The 18,012-nt window shown below is 37.4% G+C and overlaps 1 protein-coding gene and 1 non-coding gene across 2 annotated transcripts in view; both read left to right on the forward strand.

Annotated features, from left to right (window-relative positions):
* Window positions 1-286: 286 nt before the first annotated feature.
* The window catches only part of LOC138713903 (uncharacterized), a 37,799-nt gene continuing 20,073 nt past the window's right edge, over window positions 287-18,012 (forward strand). Inside the window, exons 1-5 of the mRNA XM_069846419.1 lie at window positions 287-583; window positions 987-1,573; window positions 7,661-8,334; window positions 13,153-13,319; window positions 17,771-17,937. Of these exons, the coding sequence (XP_069702520.1) occupies window positions 1,051-1,573; window positions 7,661-8,334; window positions 13,153-13,319; window positions 17,771-17,937 (1,531 nt within the window). The 5' untranslated portion in view covers window positions 287-583; window positions 987-1,050. The remainder of the gene's footprint in view (window positions 584-986; window positions 1,574-7,660; window positions 8,335-13,152; window positions 13,320-17,770; window positions 17,938-18,012) is intronic.
* TRNAN-AUU (transfer RNA asparagine (anticodon AUU)) lies at window positions 11,621-11,692 on the forward strand. Its single transcript has one exon. It is a non-coding gene; the product is annotated as a tRNA-Asn (tRNA).

Here is an 18,012-nt window from a genome sequence, read left to right on the forward strand (position 1 = left end):
TGTAAACATCGTGAACGATCTGTTCTCTGAATGTAGCTCAAACGATATAATATGTTATATGAAGATGCAATAGTTTGTTTAGTACACTTTACGATGATGTCCCAGGAATTTATTTACTACCGCAATTAAAGCTTTGGAATAGTGAAAACATGAATAGAGTAATTAATAAAAATTAAACAAACGTCCCGCCACAATTTGATCCACGTATCTGACGTATTTCGAGTCACGTGTGACGTCAGCATGCGTTAATTTATGCAGCGCATAGCAACAGTCATTTGTTCGCGCAAAGACTCCCGGGAACTGTGGGACGCCATCTAAAGTTATCATCAGAGAGCAAAAATTGTGACATTATGGCGGAATTTTCAGCGGCATTCAAGGACATTGCTTATTTATAGGTGTAAAAAGGTGTAAATCTAACTTATAGCTTCATTTAAGTTTCTTCCTAAAGTATATTAATTGAAGGTGTACGGACAAGCTTTGGTGTAGACGAAGCGCAATAGTGAATTTCCGTTCAACAGCAGGGGTGGGAAGAGGATTTGGGACGGGGTCCAGCCGATTTCCTTGGCGTAAACAAACTGCAAACGTATGTTATACTTTATTATATACTATTAGTTTTCACATGCGTGTTTGAGTAGTTGGTTTTATTAATACTAGACGTGACTTTTATTGTGGTGTTACGAACTCTTATGAGTAATGTTGACAAATAGTTGTAAGCCTATTATGGCTGAGGACAACATGCTGGAGTACCAACTTTTGAATGATTGATATAACAACAAAGTTATTAATGGTCATAGTAAAATAGATGCTTTGGTTCTTCGGATGAACTTTCAAACAATTTTAGTGATATAAGTACCTTATAAATAATGTTTTATTTATACATGCAATATGTCAGAGTTCAACAATTGACTTCAGAAGTTGAGGTCACTGGCATGATTGCCACAGTTTTATCGTATACTTTGTCGATTAATGTTACACTTTTTTTTTAGGGTTCAGTAAGAATTTCTTCACACTGAAGTTACACATAAGTGTAGGCAGCTTTAAATTGCTGTAATGAGTGCCCCTGCCGTAAAACCAGCTCTTCCCACAGCAGGAGCTCAGGCTCCTAAGGTTGGTTCTGGAGCCCCTCCTGCTACAACTAACAATCCTCCACCTTCTGCCGCTGGAGGACCTAAGATTATACCTACTACAGGTAGCCCTAATAGACCAATTGCACCCCCAAGTGCCAACCACGCTACAGTTGGCTCTATGCCATTGAGCTTAGTGCAAGAACACAAAACTGGCAGTGGCCTTATGCAGCAGCCACCCCAGATTCCTCGAACACCAGAAAAGACCAAGGAACATCCGATGACAACTGCTATGGGAGTCAAACCTACATCAAATGGTGTTGAAGGATCTCCAAACAGACCGACACCGACCTCCCAACTTCCAGTAGATACCAAGAAACTGGAAGAAGGGGCTGTTGCTACAGCTGTAATGAATCACTCTGCAGAGATCGCGACGGTTGCTGCCACACCCCCTCAGCCACAAGGGTTACAAACAGGCCAGGCTACCCAGCATAACCCAGTTGTATCAGGTAAGTTATGCCCACACGGCACTTCGTAAGGCTACTCTTTATCTTTGTTAGAATGCACCAAATATATCTTATGATAATATTTTGCATAATTTAGAAGTGACGGAACAATTTGATCAACGATCGAAGTGAAATAAGGGGCGCGCTTCCGAATAGGGGCAGCGGCATTTTCTCTAAGGTTAGGGCCCAGTTTAGGTGTGTGTGTATTAATCGAAAATTAGGGGCTAGAAAATATTGAGAATAGGACTCATGTTTATAGGACATTTTTTTCGATTAATACACACACACCTAAACTGGGCTCTAACCTTAGGGTAATGCCGCTGCCCCTGTTAGGAAGCGCGCGAAATAAGAATAAGGTTTAATTTAATTTGTTGTATTAAATCAGCTTATAATTGAAGGGGTGAGAATGATATAACCCTAAGCTGCACAGACACAATTTTACGGGTGAGCGTATTGAAGGTTTAGAGTCCAGTGCTATTAGGCATGGTATACGAATTTCTTTGGATGTATACTTACGTAATTTGTTGACTTATTACCGCTATCTTCTTAATATGTGTAAGACTTGAACTTGCACAAAAAAAAAAAAAACAGTTTTGTTAAAAGTGTGGCTTTGAACTAAGTATGTCATTCTCACCCTTCAATTATATTCATGATCCAGAAGTGTGTTTGTTGATGTGAGAAGGAAATACTTCTCGTGATTGGAAAGTGACATAATATAACATATGAAGAGTTCGCGGGAAAAACGAATGTCACATTTCTGTTAAGGATTAATGATCTAATTTAGTCTATAACTGCAAGATGTAGTGCTGTTTCTATAGAAATAAAGGAAAGGATTACTGTATTCGTGGTGATAATTCTCCTTTTTACCATTTTTTCATAAGAACAACATTAAATTTCGTAGTGATCCATTTAATTACATAATGACATCAACCTTAACAAAACTGTGACATTCATCGTTTTTCCCGCGAACTCTTCATATCTATTGTTTGAAATATATTGTAACATATTTTATCTTTTAGTAGTCTTAATGTGAGTTGATATTACACTATAGTACATAGTCAAATCTTGGCAAGCAAATGAATTTTCAAATTTTCCAAATTACTAATTGGACAATGGTTTTTCGAGCTAGACCAGGTTGAAACTACATTATGAACTCGGCAGTGGTGATGATGACCGTGATGATAGTAGTGGTGGTGATAAAACATATTGACACTTACGAAAAGCAGTTTGTTATTTAATTAATGTGAAAGTTAACTGTGAACTCAGTTTTAGCTAGTCTCTAGTTTAGACGAAGATAAATGTTATTTGGTGACATTCAAGAAGTAGCTTACTTATGAAATGTATTACTAAAGAATTTAAAATACGAAGTTTAGTACTGTGAATTCACTATCATTTTTTTCTATAGGATGTAGGCTACATTTCTCTGGTCAGCGGGAGAAGGCATATAAGTCAAAAAGAATAATTTTTCAGGAGAGAATTTCTTTTTAATTTACTCTTAACTGAATATAAGTATAATAATGAAATTCATGTATGTTTCAATTTAAAATAAAAGAAATTTTATGATTCCAAAAATTAGAAAAAAATACTAGATTTATGTGATTAGGTACAACAGAAATCATTGCAATAAGTGAAAGTCTCAGGAATCTTCTATGCCACATCAGTAAATTTAAAAATGCAGTTATATTGTCAGACTCCAAAGCAGCTATTCTATCAATAGTCTCTAAACACACACCTTCATCTCAAACAGCAGAAATAACTAAAATGCTCTTTCAATTAATATCACTCAATAAAAGAATTGTATTCCAATGGAGACCATCCCATTGTGGAATCCTGGGAAACGAGAATGCGGATGCTTTAGCAAAGAAGGGCAGCACTGCTACTTACAGACCTGTTACTAAATCTACGTATTACTCTGTGAAGAGATTTATTAAATCTACATACTTAGACTTCAACAAACAAAATTTCATAACACAATCCCAAGGGAAAAAATGGAACTCTCTGCATCAAAATCCACAGTTAATTCCCGATTTACCATTTAGATTGGCAACAGGCCATGATTGTTTGGCCAAACACCTGCATAGAATTGGAATATATCAGTCCCCTAACTGTCCATTGTGCAACTCACACCAAGAAATGGATTCGGAACACCTCAAAATCTGTGCTTCAGTGGCTGGTCATGATAATATCTTTGAAAAATATTGGAGTGCAAGAGGTCAAATGACTTTATTGTCAAACGCCTGGCATTAGAAAACAACAACAACAACAGAAAAATCGACTTTTTGACTTATGTGCCTTTTCTCGCCGACCAAAGATTTTATATTATTTTAACTTCGCCCAAAGTGTACAGTTTGTGTTACTGTTCTGAGTAATACTAACAATGTTGTATTTTGTATTCTCAAATTATAATACTGTCATAACTGATGAAGGATCCTGCATTGAGAACATTTTCGTACAGTGGTACAGTGTGTATGTTCAAGAAGACTAATCTGTAGATTGTGTATACTGAGGAAAAAAATGTCTGTCATGCTAACTCTTGAAATGCGAAACTTTAGATTAGACTTCTTGGAATATTATCTGGAAGAAAAACTCCCAAAGAAAACACTGTAAAAGCAACTAAACATAAATAGAAGTAGCTTTTACATAGGACATTGGAAGTAGGTACTTGATATATCACATGCTCATAAACAGATGTCGCAAAAGTCAATTTTCTCTTGCACTGTAATATACAGTAGAATCACTCTTAATCAGCACCAAAAGTAGAATAACTCTTCTCATGTTCTCAGCCAGATGAGTTGGAGATTTGCTTCCAAGCTTTCGACAGCTAGCTCTGCCATCTTCATCTGGGAATGAAGTGATGTGGGACCACGTCTAGCCGGTATATATGCAATAGTAGGGCTTCCCGATGCGGGCCAATCAGGAGCTAGTTCCTGGTCCCGACCACCAGGCGCATTCTGGTTGGTGGAGCGGTAGCCAATCAGGAGCTGCTTGGAAGCAAATGTCCAACTCACCTGGCTGAGAACCCGAGAAGAGATATTCTACATCAAACGCCGGGAAAGCTTCATGTCATACATCACAAAAGGGTCAGGCTATTTCTGGATACGAAATTTTTCCGGATAATTGAATAAACACTGGTAGCCTATATACAAAAAAAAAAGTTCCTATTTCATGGTGCCAAATATTGAAACTGCAGCCCTATGAAGCTTATTTCTCTATTACTTGTTCATAACTGAATAAACAAAAACTGTGTGGATTTTCCTTATTAAAACACATCACACAACACAAATAATACACTAATTCTAGGTTCGAATATTCACTGAAATTGATAGTTCGTGCGGACTTCCTAATGTGGCATCACTGACGGTCCGAACATAACTAAATAAACATAAAAACTGTGTGGATTTTCTTTATTAAAACACATCACACAACACAAATAATACACAAATTTTAGGTTCCAATATTCACTGAAAATGAAAGTTTGTACAAACTGGCAGATTTCAACTTTTTTTTTTTTTTTTTTTTTTTTGGCGTAGACAAAAGTGCCGTTGTTTTGGTATTGCCAGTTACAAGGGATTTTACTGTAGTTCACATGTATAGTTCATATGTGTTGCTCAAACTGTTTTATTTTGTTTTCAATAAATTTCGAGACTTACAATCAACTCACAAATAATTACATGATTATCTTTATTAATGACATCAGTTTCATTATTAATTAATATTTTCAGGTCCTCTGGGTGATGCTGAAAATACCAAATTTAGAAAAATCTCATGGCATCAAATGTGGTAGCCAGTCAGTATTGCCACAGCATTCAATCCACTCTTGAAACATATTATTTTAAAACCTAGAAACTCTTTCTTGCCGCTACATTAAAGAGTGGCATGAATGAACGGGATTATTTTTCAGCTAAGACCACAGATGTCTTACAGCATCTCTAAATAAGCTGCTGACGTAACAGTTTCTTAAAAAATAAAGTCCTGTTAATAAATTTCGAAAGTCCTTCCCTGATACAAACACTTCGCATATTGAGCTTCATCTGTGCATAACACTGACTGCCAGAAGTTTAGATCTGCTTCATTACAGATTAACACATAATTGTCTTTGTGAAGTAATTTTGGACGATGCGGTTTGAATTTTGAGTCCTTTGACATTCCCTGCAAGCCCCTTGGGGGTAACCCCGTTTCAATAGATGCCTTTCTTGTTGGCTTACGAAAACTTTATTCAAATACCTGAGCCATCAATTGAATGTGTTCTTCATTACAAGCGGTTTTTGACTGGGTCTGCAATGCTTTCCATTGTTTCAAGTTTTATGTTTCATTTTAGCAAATGTTTGCTGAGTTGCCAACGTTGCATAAGGAGCTCTGAAGTAATTATGAACTTCGGCAGTATATTTGCCATGCTTCCATCACAACTGAAGCATGTACATTTGTTCTATAGTAATACTAGGAAGCGGATTTTTAGGCACTAAAAACGATACTGAATAGGTATAGTTGAATGGGTATCATGTCAGAAGTGTTTTGAGATCTCATTCACAACACTTTGAAATCTAACAGAAGAGAGCTGGCTCACATAAACTGGAGAATTAATCTCGTACAGTTTGCTTGCTATTTGTAAATAACATTTGAGACTGTTCATTTGAACTTACATTTGAAAAGCAAGCATCACCTACTGAAGCCACCCACAAGTCTATGTCAGCAGAATCTCTGACCAATATTAGAGAATGGAGTGAACGTCAATTAAATAGCAAACATGGTTTTGCATCATTCACTGCAATTGACTAATGCTTACACTTTCAAACCCAGCAGTTTTATTTATATGGTTCTATTTTATAACTAGTCCCGCGCCGTGGCGTCGCGGTCTAAGGCATCCTGCCTAGGACTCGTGTTACAGAATGCGCACTGGTTCGAGTCCTCATGGGGGAAGAAATTTTCTCATGAAATTTCGGCCAGTGTATGGGACCGGTGCCCACCCAGCATTGTGATGCACTTGGGGAGCTACGATAGGTAGCGAAATCCGGTTGCGAATGCCAGCTATAGCAGCTGGGGGATCATCGTGCTAACCACACGATACCTCCATTCTGGTTGGATGATCGTCCACCTCTGCTTCGACATGTGGGCGTGAGGCCAGCAGCCGGCTGGTCGGTCTAGGCCCTTCACTGGCTGTAGCACCACGGATTATTATTATTATATTTTGTAACTATAGCGAGTTGGAGTATTAGTTTTTAGTACATAAAATCTGCTCCCTAGTAATGAATGTCATTGCAAATACAGAAGTTGCGCAAACAGTTCACTTACGGCTTACCATGGTCATGTAGTTTGCGTGTATATGATAGAATAGTAATATGCGTTACAAGAGCGGTATGTTGAAGTTTTCATGTTTGAGGAAAAGTTTTAAAAAGCGAAACGTAGTTGAGCTTTTTTAATTTCCGAGAATTGAAAGAAAACATACCGCTCGTGTATCGTACATTATTTTGTGCGAAGATCGTTTATTACATACCTGAAAGAGGAATTTCTAATTAGTTGCAATGAAATCTCCATCTTGGTTTCTGTTCAATGACTGCAAATTTGCAAAACAAAAATATCTATCTTCAACATTGTTGCTTTAAAATGTTTTCTGTGTTTACTATACTCCAGCAGGCCGTGATATACGTGTCCCTTTTTTTTTTCCCCCAGTCTATGATGAGTCTGGAATCTTGAAGATTTTTCACGGCTTCCTTAATGTTATTTGCATCACGAATGCAGTAACTTTAGTGGAGTTGTAGAGTTTACTTAATTTTTGCAAATATTTAAAAACAATAATTAACAGTGCAATTTAGGTGAAATTGCAGTGGTAAGTTTCCAATTTATAATTATTACTATATTGAACGTCTCTAAAAATAATATGTTAAAAGCCTAAAACAGTAAAATGAATATGTCACTTAAGCGGTAAGAAGAGGGAAATTGTTGTGTGTGTTAGGTTGGGAATACTGAATGTGGAATTTTAGACTTTCCGCGTATTGGTTCTGTGCAGAAACCAAGCAAATACGCACGATCTCAACCAAAACTAATAACATTGGGGCAGCACAAATGTAATAATTTTATATTTCATTGCTTTAGGCACACAACCAAGTCCAATGAAACCTCAGTCAGCTCCTGTGTCTGCTGCTGCAACAAATCATTCGACACTTCTCAGTGTTACCAACAAGCTGGAGGGAACGGCGGTTGAAGTGAAGACATCTGTGGCGACAAGTGCCGCGCAGTCAGCTGAGCCTCCGCCTCCCACTGTGCCGCCGGCACCCACAACTGTTCCTCCTGCTCCAGCTTCCATTCAACAACAACCTCAACTCCAGCAGCAGCAGCCACCAACTCCACAGCAGCAGCATCAGCCTCAGCTACCGCCGCCACCACAACCGCAACCACTGCCACAGCAGCAAACTCCACCGGCACTTCCTCAGCAACAGACACAACAGCAGCAGCAACAGCAGCCACCACAACAGCAGCAGCAGCCACAGCAGGCTCCACCCCCTCCTGCAGCAGCAGCAGCTCCAGCAGTGCTGGCGCAAACAACGGCACCACAGCAGCAGCAGCAGCAACCTCAACAACAGCCAGTACCACCTGCATCATTGCCCCCTCAGCAGCAGCAGCAGGCACCAGTACTGGCACCTCAGCAGGAACCAGCACCTGTCAAGCCAACTCTTAGCTTGGCAGACAAACCCAGGACAGATGCAGTGAAACCTGAGTTCAAGGTGGCAACACCTCCCAGGAATAGCAAGAGGAAAAGGGAAGTGAAGGTAATATTTGCATGTACTCAATCAGTTTTAATTTTATCTTGGTTATTACACTTTTACTACATCACACTACTTTTGACCAATAAAATGGTATGAAAGAACGTCTTTCAACCAGTCATGGCTGCTTATCGCACAATTTTATCGCGTCCCTAGCATTTGTTTAATTTTATCGCATCCCTAGCATTTGTTTAATTTTATCGCGTCCCTAGCATTTGTTTAATTTTATTGCTTTCCTAGCATTTGTTTATTTTTATCGTGTTCCTAGCATTTGTTTAACTGTATCGCATTCCTAGCATTTGTCTATTTTTGTCGCGTCCCTAGCATTTGTTTAATAAAACGGTATGAAAGAACTTCTTTCAACCAGTCATGGCTGCTTATCGCACAATTTTATCGCGTCCCTAGCATTTGTTTAATTTTATCGCGTCCCTAGCATTTGTTTATTTTTATCGTGTTCCTAGCATTTGTTTAATTTTATCGCATTCCTAGCATTTGTTTATTTTTATCGCGTCTCTAGCATTTGTTTAATTTTATCGCGTCCCTGGCATTTGTTAAATTTTATCGCGTCCCTAGCATTTGTTTAATTTTATTGCGTCCCTTGCATTTGTTTAATTTTATCGCGTTCCTAGCATTTGTTTATTTTTATCGCGTCCCTAGCATTTGTTTAATTTTATTGCGTCCCTAGCATTTGTTTAATTTTATTGCGTCCCTAGCATTTGTTTAATTTTATCGCGTTCCTAGCATTTGTTTAATTTTATTGCGTCCCTAGCATTTGTTTATTTTTATCGCGTCCTTAGCATTTGTTTAATTTTATCGAGTTCCTAGCATTTGTTTATTTTTATCACTACCCTAGCATTTGTTTCTTTGTTTGCCAACATTTCAAACTGCACTGGTCTGGATGTCAAAAAACAGAAAATTACAAACCATTCCAGTCGATGCACAGCAGTTTCAAATATGACTGGCATTGGCATTCAGGAACAAGAATTAATAAAGATCACTGGTCATAGCTATGCATCTTCCCTGAAACCCTATTTACAAATAAATGAAGAGCACCATTCGGAAATCCTGAATAAGTTGAGGGATACACCATGTACATCAACGAGTTCCACTTCTTTTAAGCACACTTCTAATATATAACACTAACACCAACCACTAAAACATTCAAATTTGAAAATTGCACTTTCAATAATTGTTTCTTTTAAAATTATTCATGTTTATTTTTTATGTCATCATCGTTAATTAAAACTTTTCTTGTTTATTTCATCATCCCTAATTAAAACTTTTCTAACACTTGTTCATATTATTTAGGTTATGTTAGAGCTTCTCCTATATGATATTATGAATAGTCACATATCAGAGATTGTTTAATAGCCTACTAAGATTTATTGAAATTCATCTGTCAAGTGACATTGATTACTGGGATCTGGATAATTGAAGTGGAATGCAACTGTTTTAATAAAAATGAAACTGTATCAACAAAGCCTTCTTGACTAGTAACCGTCCACAGAGTTCAATGAAGATTCCATAGTTGGCACAACTGATAACAAGAAAATAGTTAATCATAACACACTACTGCCATCTAGCGTAATGTTGAGATGGTACAATAATACATTTGAAGACAGTTATATTTTCGTAAGTCAATATTTTATTGTATTGGAATACTTTGTTACTTCTAATCTTTATATACTTTCTTCTAATCGTGTAATAGTCAATTAAATCCCACTCGAGTTTTAATTTTCTCTAGATAAATCAAAACCTCTAGTGAGATTGCTGTTGATAATTCTTATAGCCTATATGCAAGTTCAGTAGTAGAAAGAGAAAGTACTTCTTAAAAAGGACTACCTACTAAACTTGAAAGTATTGAAGTTATGTTGCATGCCATTAGCTTTTCTTACTCGAATTCTGGTAATGGAAATGGACTTCGTTAAGATTTTATTGCTGTTGTAAATGTAATTGTTTCTGGTTATGCTCCGGCAGTTGGATGCTCTCTCTCCATTTGCTGCTTTGCATCCCAGGCACTAGGGTAGATGGTGGATATTCGTGGTGGAGTTCTTATCCTTGCACAGTATGCAATGTGATGAGCAGCCAGGCAGTCATGCCAGTGTATGATTTGAATAGTGCAACTTGCTTTCCTGGGAAGATCCGGAATTATTTCTGTGGTTTTTTTTTTTTTTTAGTAAAATATTCCATTGTTTATTGTCGCTTTCCTTTGGAATTCTTCATGGACTCTCTCTTTTATGGATTTCTGGATGAGTAGTTTTGATGAATGGGTGTGTTCGAACCCTTCTTTGATAAGTAGTATGTAATTTTTTCTTGCTGTTATATTAATGAAAGTTCAGTTGATTGAGGGAAAACCTAGGAAAAAAACTACAACCAGGTAACTTGTCCCAACCAGGATTTGAACCTGGGCCCTCTCATTTCAAGCCAGACATGCTGTTACGCCGCAGCAGTGGACAGTTCGGATGTTAGTTACTTAGTAGAAAGGAGAAAAAGCATAATTTCGAGGGAAAAATTGTTCCGGGGCCGGGCATCGAACCCGGGACCTTTGGTTTAACGTACCAATGCTCTACCAACTGAACTACCCGGGAACTCTACCCAACACCGGTCCAATTTTTCCCTCTATATCCACAGATCTCAAAGTGGGCTGACAACCGTCAAGCAACCAACTTCGAGTGGACACTAACTCCGTGTGACTTAAATTGTGGTACGTTAAACCAAAGGTTCCGGGTTCGATGCCCGGCCTCGGAACAATTTTTCCCTCGAAATTATTATAATTTTTTTTTTAATCCAATGCCACCAGGTTGTCTTTTCGACATTTCTGGTCTTCTCTCCTGGCCGTGGCTTAATTGTAACCCACTTCTGAGGTTGGGGCGCCTGGAAGGCAGAGTTATTACATTACCCCGATGATGTGATAGGATGATTATGATAATGTGGTGCCAGGAGAGGTCTTAAATCTAAACTTAACCTAAATTCCAGACGATGGACAAACACAGGAATAATCCCCTTTAAGGAAAAATTCCTGTGCTCTAACCGGGAATCGAACCCGAGACCTCATGAACTATAGCCAGAAGCTCTGACCACTAGACCATGAGGCTGGTCTCCCTCGAAATTATTCAAATCAACTTTATGGGGAGTTATACCTGAAATCTTGATTTGCTTAATACACGTCACTGTTCGTTAATAGAATACAATTTAAGTCACACGGAGTTAGTGTGCACTCGAAGTTGGTTGCTTGACGGTTGTCAGCCCACTTTGAGGTCTGTGGAAAAATTGGATTGGTGTCGGGTAGAGTTCCCGGGTAGCTCAGTTGGTAGAGCCTTGGTACATTAAACCAAAGGTCCGGGTTCGATGCCCGGCCCTGGAACAATTTTTCCCTCGAAATTATTCAAATCAACTTTACAGGGAGTTATACCTGAAAGCTTAATTTGGAGAAAAAGCATGTTAAGAATACAGATATATCTACTGTATGTATAGGGTGCTTCAGAGCACCTGTATCACCCCTTTTTCACGAATAGTAGGTGACTGGGTATTTACTGAAAAATTTTGTTACCAAAACCTATATAAAAGAATCAATTGTTGGTACTTTCATTTTGCAGGACAAACCCGAGGTAGGGTTATTGGGTAACTGGAGTCAACTTCGAATTTTCAAATGAGAACCTAGGTCGTGTAAGGTATCTTTGGATAGAACTTTTATAAAGAAACAACTTTTACTAAAACTTTTTTTTTTGTAACTTTCAAAGAAAAAAATAAGTTATAAATATGTTATCTCAGTTATTGTGATATATGCAAATCTCATTCTCACACAACACTCTTCATAGTTGCTGAAAATGTCCACCACTCCATACTAAACAATGCTATTATCTCTTTCTTATGTTCTGGATTGCTAGGGCACTGCTGAGAGATCCACAGTCTACTTTAATTCTTTCTTTCATGCCTTCCCTTGTTATTGGACGATTTCTTAATTTGCCCCCACAAAAAGGAGCAATTTGGACATAGTCAGGAGATTGGGCTGGCCAAGCTATCAGTCTTTCTTGTCCAATCCACCATCGCATTTTTCGTTCTAGTCACATAGAGATCTTTCATTGGGTGAGGGGTTAATTCTCTGTGTCAACCTGTTAATGTTTTGTAAGTTCCCGGATCACAGTTCTGCTCTGTCTGTAGAAGTCATGAGTGTAAGATCTTAATTTCTATTCTTCAATCTAGGATCATGATTTTATTTACATATCAAATTAAGTTTGCTAAGAACTTCAATTGTTTTGAAAACTCATTGTCCATGACCGGACATGAACATATGAACTTCTGATCTAATGGCAGATATTATAACCATGACTAATTAGACTGTTACTCTGAACATACAGGAAAATCATTTGTTGAATTTTAGATACATTTTGTTCAGACTGGGAATCAGTCTTTATAACATGTTATGAGATTTCATTGGTTCATTTTTTTTAGAATGAATTATTGTAGAGTTAACATTTGTCACTTTAAGACCTGTCCATTGGAGCTGTACTTCCAAGCAGGCATGACCTGTTAACATTCTCAATTTGGAAATTGTTGTTTCCTTGTCAATCTAACTGCCGTTTTCTTTTTTTGAAGCTAAATTTGGATTCTTCGAAACTGTTAGCAAAGCTTTCTTTTTGTTCTTGCTGGATATTGTTTTTTACTTAACACAGGTGTAGTTCGTTTTTATCTGTCCCAATTTCCCAGCAGGACATTGCCCTTTAAGGCAGACTAATTTTATTTGTTGCTTTTACTATAATAGATAGATTGTAGTAATGTATTTAAGTCAATTTGTAATGAAAGTATATTTTTGATCGTTTTCAGCCATCAGCAGAAGTAGCAAAGACACCAGCTTCAGAACAGGATGATCGTAAATCTAAGAGAGTCAGAACCCAGACTCAGCCTTATCAGAGCCCCCTCCCAGAAATATACATTACCAAGTTTAAGACACTCATGAAGTCGCCTGATGACAAACTAATCGTTTTCTACAAGTGAGTACATGTAGACTTATTCCTAGATTACAGAGGCAGTTCGTGGTGTAATTGCAGTTAACTTATATCTATAAATTTTACATTTAAAAAATGACTTTCAAATCAAGAAACAAATTTAACCCTGACAGAAAGAAATACAGTAGCGTGCAAATTAATCTGAACACAACATATTTTTACATTTTCTGTCATTGTTGGCCTCAGCTGCTCATACCGCTTTAATTGACTCTGTAGTACGTGTAATTCCATTGTTGAAGGTCTGTCATTATTTTTTTTATAATATGTGACATTTTGCCTGTCGTTTTGTACTTATAAGCATTTCAGTTGTATTGAAGACTTAATACTGCAATCCTGTGTACATTCTGTCGTCTTCACCAATGGATACAACTCCACGAAAACGGTCTAAAATTATAACATTAGCAGAGCATTCTTCTATGACACAGAGGCAAGTTGCTGCAGAATGTCACATCGGTTTGGCTACTGTTAATTCGATCATAAAACGATACAGGGAGACTGGATCCATCACATCCCAGAAAAAAGGAAACTGTGGCCAGAAAAGGAAGACTTCACCTGCAGATGATCGTTTAATTGTCAGGAAAAGTAAATTAAATCCTAGACTAACTGCTGTCGACTTAACCCGCGAGTTAATGGCTACCACTGGGGCGAATATTCACGTCACAACAGTGCGGCGTAGGCTTTTGGAAGCTGGACGAAGGGCTCGTGAGCCTATTAAGAAGCAACTGCTAACCCCTGTTATGTGCAGAAAACACTTAATGTGGGCAAAATTACACCAACACTGGACAGTGAATGACTGGAAGAATGTACTTTTTTCCGATGAGTCTCATTTCGAGGTCCACGGCCACCGTGTTTCTTACATATGGAAAGGATCCGAAAAAGTAACAGCAGCTCATCTCCAACTAGCACCCAAATACCCCCCTAAAGTAATGTTTTACACATGAAAGGCCTGGAGCATTAATACCTATCAAGGGAATGATGAATTCTGACAAATATATTCACTTATTGGAAACCAGAATCGTACCCCAGCTGCAAAAATCATTTCCGGATGGCAGAAGTGTGTTCCAACAAGACCTGGCACCATGCCATACGTCTCGAAAAACTACAGAATTCTTCAACAAGAAGAATATTCAGGTACTTCCCTGACCAGGCAACTCACCCGACATCAACCCCATTGAGAACTTGTGGTCGATTTGCAAAAAAAGAATGCAAAAAATGGATTGTTCTACAAAGGAGAAGATGATTTCTGCCCTCATTGGTGTATGGTTTCGTGATGAAGAAATGAAGAATATTTGTGGGAAATTAGTGGAATCCATGCCAAATCGTCTCAGAGCTGTTATTAGGAACAAGGGAGGCCACATAGATTACTGAGGTATGTCTTAGATCCTTTTTTTATCCCGTTTGAGTGTTTTTGCATATGTATTGCGTTGTTCGGATTAATTTGTACGCCACTGTAAATAATGGAATATGAGGAGGGAAGTTCCTTTTTTACTGTGAAATTACGAATAAAACATAACTATGTACAAGATCAGCTGTTAATGAAGTTATATAAACAATTAAAATCCCAACTAATAATTTTCTTATTACCTCTGATTGAGGTTCTGGCTGGTATGTACATCTATTACCAGGCAGTACATCTCACTTGACGATATGTGTCAGAGGAAGAACTATTGTTTGTATGCATCTGAAGTCTGACTAGTGTAATATGTAGCTAGTCGGTGATGTATGCAGTGGAAGGGAAAAGAACTGGTCACCCTGGTGTTTCAATTAAAATGATTTAATGAAGGTGGTGGTAAAAACTGCCACTGGTAGATTTATTCATTTAAAGTGCCAGTATGGACACTGATTCCACATTTCATTTTATACTCTTGGATCGTGTCAAATGACTTCTCTATTTCTGGTTGCATTTAAACTGATAGGTATACAGTATGTCATATGTTTAAATTGGTTGGTTAGTGTGTGTTTCTTGATGAAGCCATCTCCTGTCTTGCAAGAGTGAACAAAGTTAGTAACCAGATGAACAGTCTCGCAGATCAGTAAGTGGTCACCATCTATAAGTAGAGTCTTTCATTCAAAAAGGAAACACAATTCATGTTCATTATTTGTAATTTATTTGCTTTCCCGGGGGTAAAAGGCGGTCAGAGCGTGGTGCCGACCACACCACCTCATTCTAGTGCCGAGGTCACGGAAAGCATGGGGCTCTACCTCCATGCCCCCCAAGTGCCTTCATGGCATGTTACGGGGATACCTTTACTTTGCTTTACACAGGAGAGCACTCAATAACTAAGTTATTGGCTCTTCTTAACAGATAGCAGTTTTCAATTTATGCACCTAGTACACTGTACATGTTATCATTGGGTTGCATTACACATAAACTCTTATGAAATTAAAAGAAACATAGAAGAGCTTATTTTATTATATAATGACCCTTTTCATAAAAGAAGTAAGATTTTTTTCAAAACTATATTGGACAGCTTTTTTCACTATTGCTTGTGAGACTTTTTTATTTGGTTCACTTTGAGTTCTTTCTTCAGGACATACGAACTTGATACTAGATGAATGTAGTGATTTTCTTTTGGTGTAAAGCTAGCATCGAGTTGTAAAGTCACTAAAGGAAATGTATGGATATGCATTAGGCAGAATTTATAACAAAGCATGTTATTTGCATGTGGAATTAAAGAGGTTGTATATATTATCTCGCATACTCTATAGTTTTTGATACCACTTCAGCAAAACTACAGTATCTACATACTTGTATATATATTTTCAAAGAAAATGTATTGCTTAATAGATACATCCTGGGCAATTTACTGTACCACTATTCTCTTACACCTCACTGACAAATTGAAGACTGACATTACATATATTATCAGTGCCTATCAAAAGGACATAAAGGACATTATCGGTTACACTAATGCAGCGTTTCTCAAACTTTTTAGAAGTGGGGACCACTTTTTAAGTCAGAACAGTTCCGCTGACCACCTTACACTTGTTCCCTTCGAAAGAAAATTTATCATTTTTGTAGCATAATTTAATATCAGCATATTTGTATTTTTAAACAGAATTAATTAATTAAAATTAATTTAATTCCATTAATTTTATATTATTAACTAATTAAGTTAATGTTATTAGAAGAATTTTTTTTTTTTAATTCAAAGCTATTAGAGTTTGGATAATCTTTAATTTATTAACTAAACAAAATAAATAAATGTTGGTACTCACATTAATGAGATGGATAAGCCTGCCAATTCTTGCACAGTTGTTATAATATAACAATAATATATTATATAATATATTATATTTGGATGTATGCTGGTAAGCTTAAGTCGGAGATCGTCACATACATTGAGTCGATGTCGGTAGTTTATTTTTATTAGAGTTAGTGATGAAAACCCTTCCGCTTGAAATTTCACTTTAAGTCCAGTGTCATTCGAGAGTTCAATTAACTGTTCTCTTTCACTCAATGAAAGTTTGTTAGTTTCAATATCGCAATGAAAGGGATCACGAACCCATGAAAATTCATCATATTTACTTGGAAAATAAGTTTCAAATTGTGATCTCAGAGTTTAAAAATGCGAACATAGTATGTCACTGCATAATTCTTTTCCAATAACGAAATAATTTTCAACCAAAAAAGATTCTAGGGCTAGAAATAGTGGACAAATCCTCTGTTTTACGCAACTGACCCACAAACCAAGTTTTCTCTCGAACCTCTATATTTTCTCATGCGTATTAAGAACAGTCAAAGAATTACCTTATAGACAGAGAATTAGTTCGATTAGTTTTGAGAATACATCTGAAAGCTATGCCAATGTACTTACCCACATGTCATCAACTGATGTGCAGGAAAAAGATGGCGAGAAGAGATGGCTTTAAATCCCTCTTTTGTTGCTGAGAGTAGAGTGGGAAGTCGGTAGACGAGTAGGGTAATAAATTTAATAAAATGTCAGTGGGTACTAGGAGAAAAAGTGAAAGGCAATTGTTGACATGTGTCATTTTCAAACTCAGAGATTTTCAACTATAGTGTGATATGCAATTCGTTTGAATTTTATTTTTTCTTCTATCCTTTTTGAAGGACCACAAGGGTAGACCTCGAGGACCACAGGTGGTCCGCGGACCATAGTTTGAGAAACGCTGCACTAATGCACTCTCTGTTGAAATATAACTGAAACATCTGAGAGACTGCACAGGAGTCAACTCGGGTGCATTAGCATTTCAGTCCATGTGTTGGGCATGAAGCTGAATTGACCCACGGTGTATTATGTACTACTGCTTAGAATGACCATGCAAACATACTAGCAAAACTTTGTCTAGAATTTGGTTATATTATTCCAAAAATACACAACTCTACCTACAACTTCCATCAGATTTCTCAACCACTTTTAGGGGCTGCATATATTGAACACTATTAATTAATATTTTCTTTTTTTCTACAACAGGAACGAATTTCTTGCAGTTCGCAATCAGGAAGGCAGCTTCTACATTTGTCAGGCAATGCAGAATATCTACAAGAGTAGTCCTCGTATCCGAATACGGTGGTTATCACAAGAGAAGAAAGACAACAAACCATCTGATGTTTATATTCCGGATTTCTATGATGCTACAGGTCAGGTTACTTTCAAAATGTTTAAAAACTAGCCATACCCGTGCAGTTCGCTGCACTTGTTAGAAATAAATATAA

This window comes from Periplaneta americana, chromosome 14, assembly GCF_040183065.1.
Source record: "Periplaneta americana isolate PAMFEO1 chromosome 14, P.americana_PAMFEO1_priV1, whole genome shotgun sequence".
NCBI lineage: Eukaryota > Metazoa > Arthropoda > Insecta > Blattodea > Blattidae > Periplaneta > Periplaneta americana.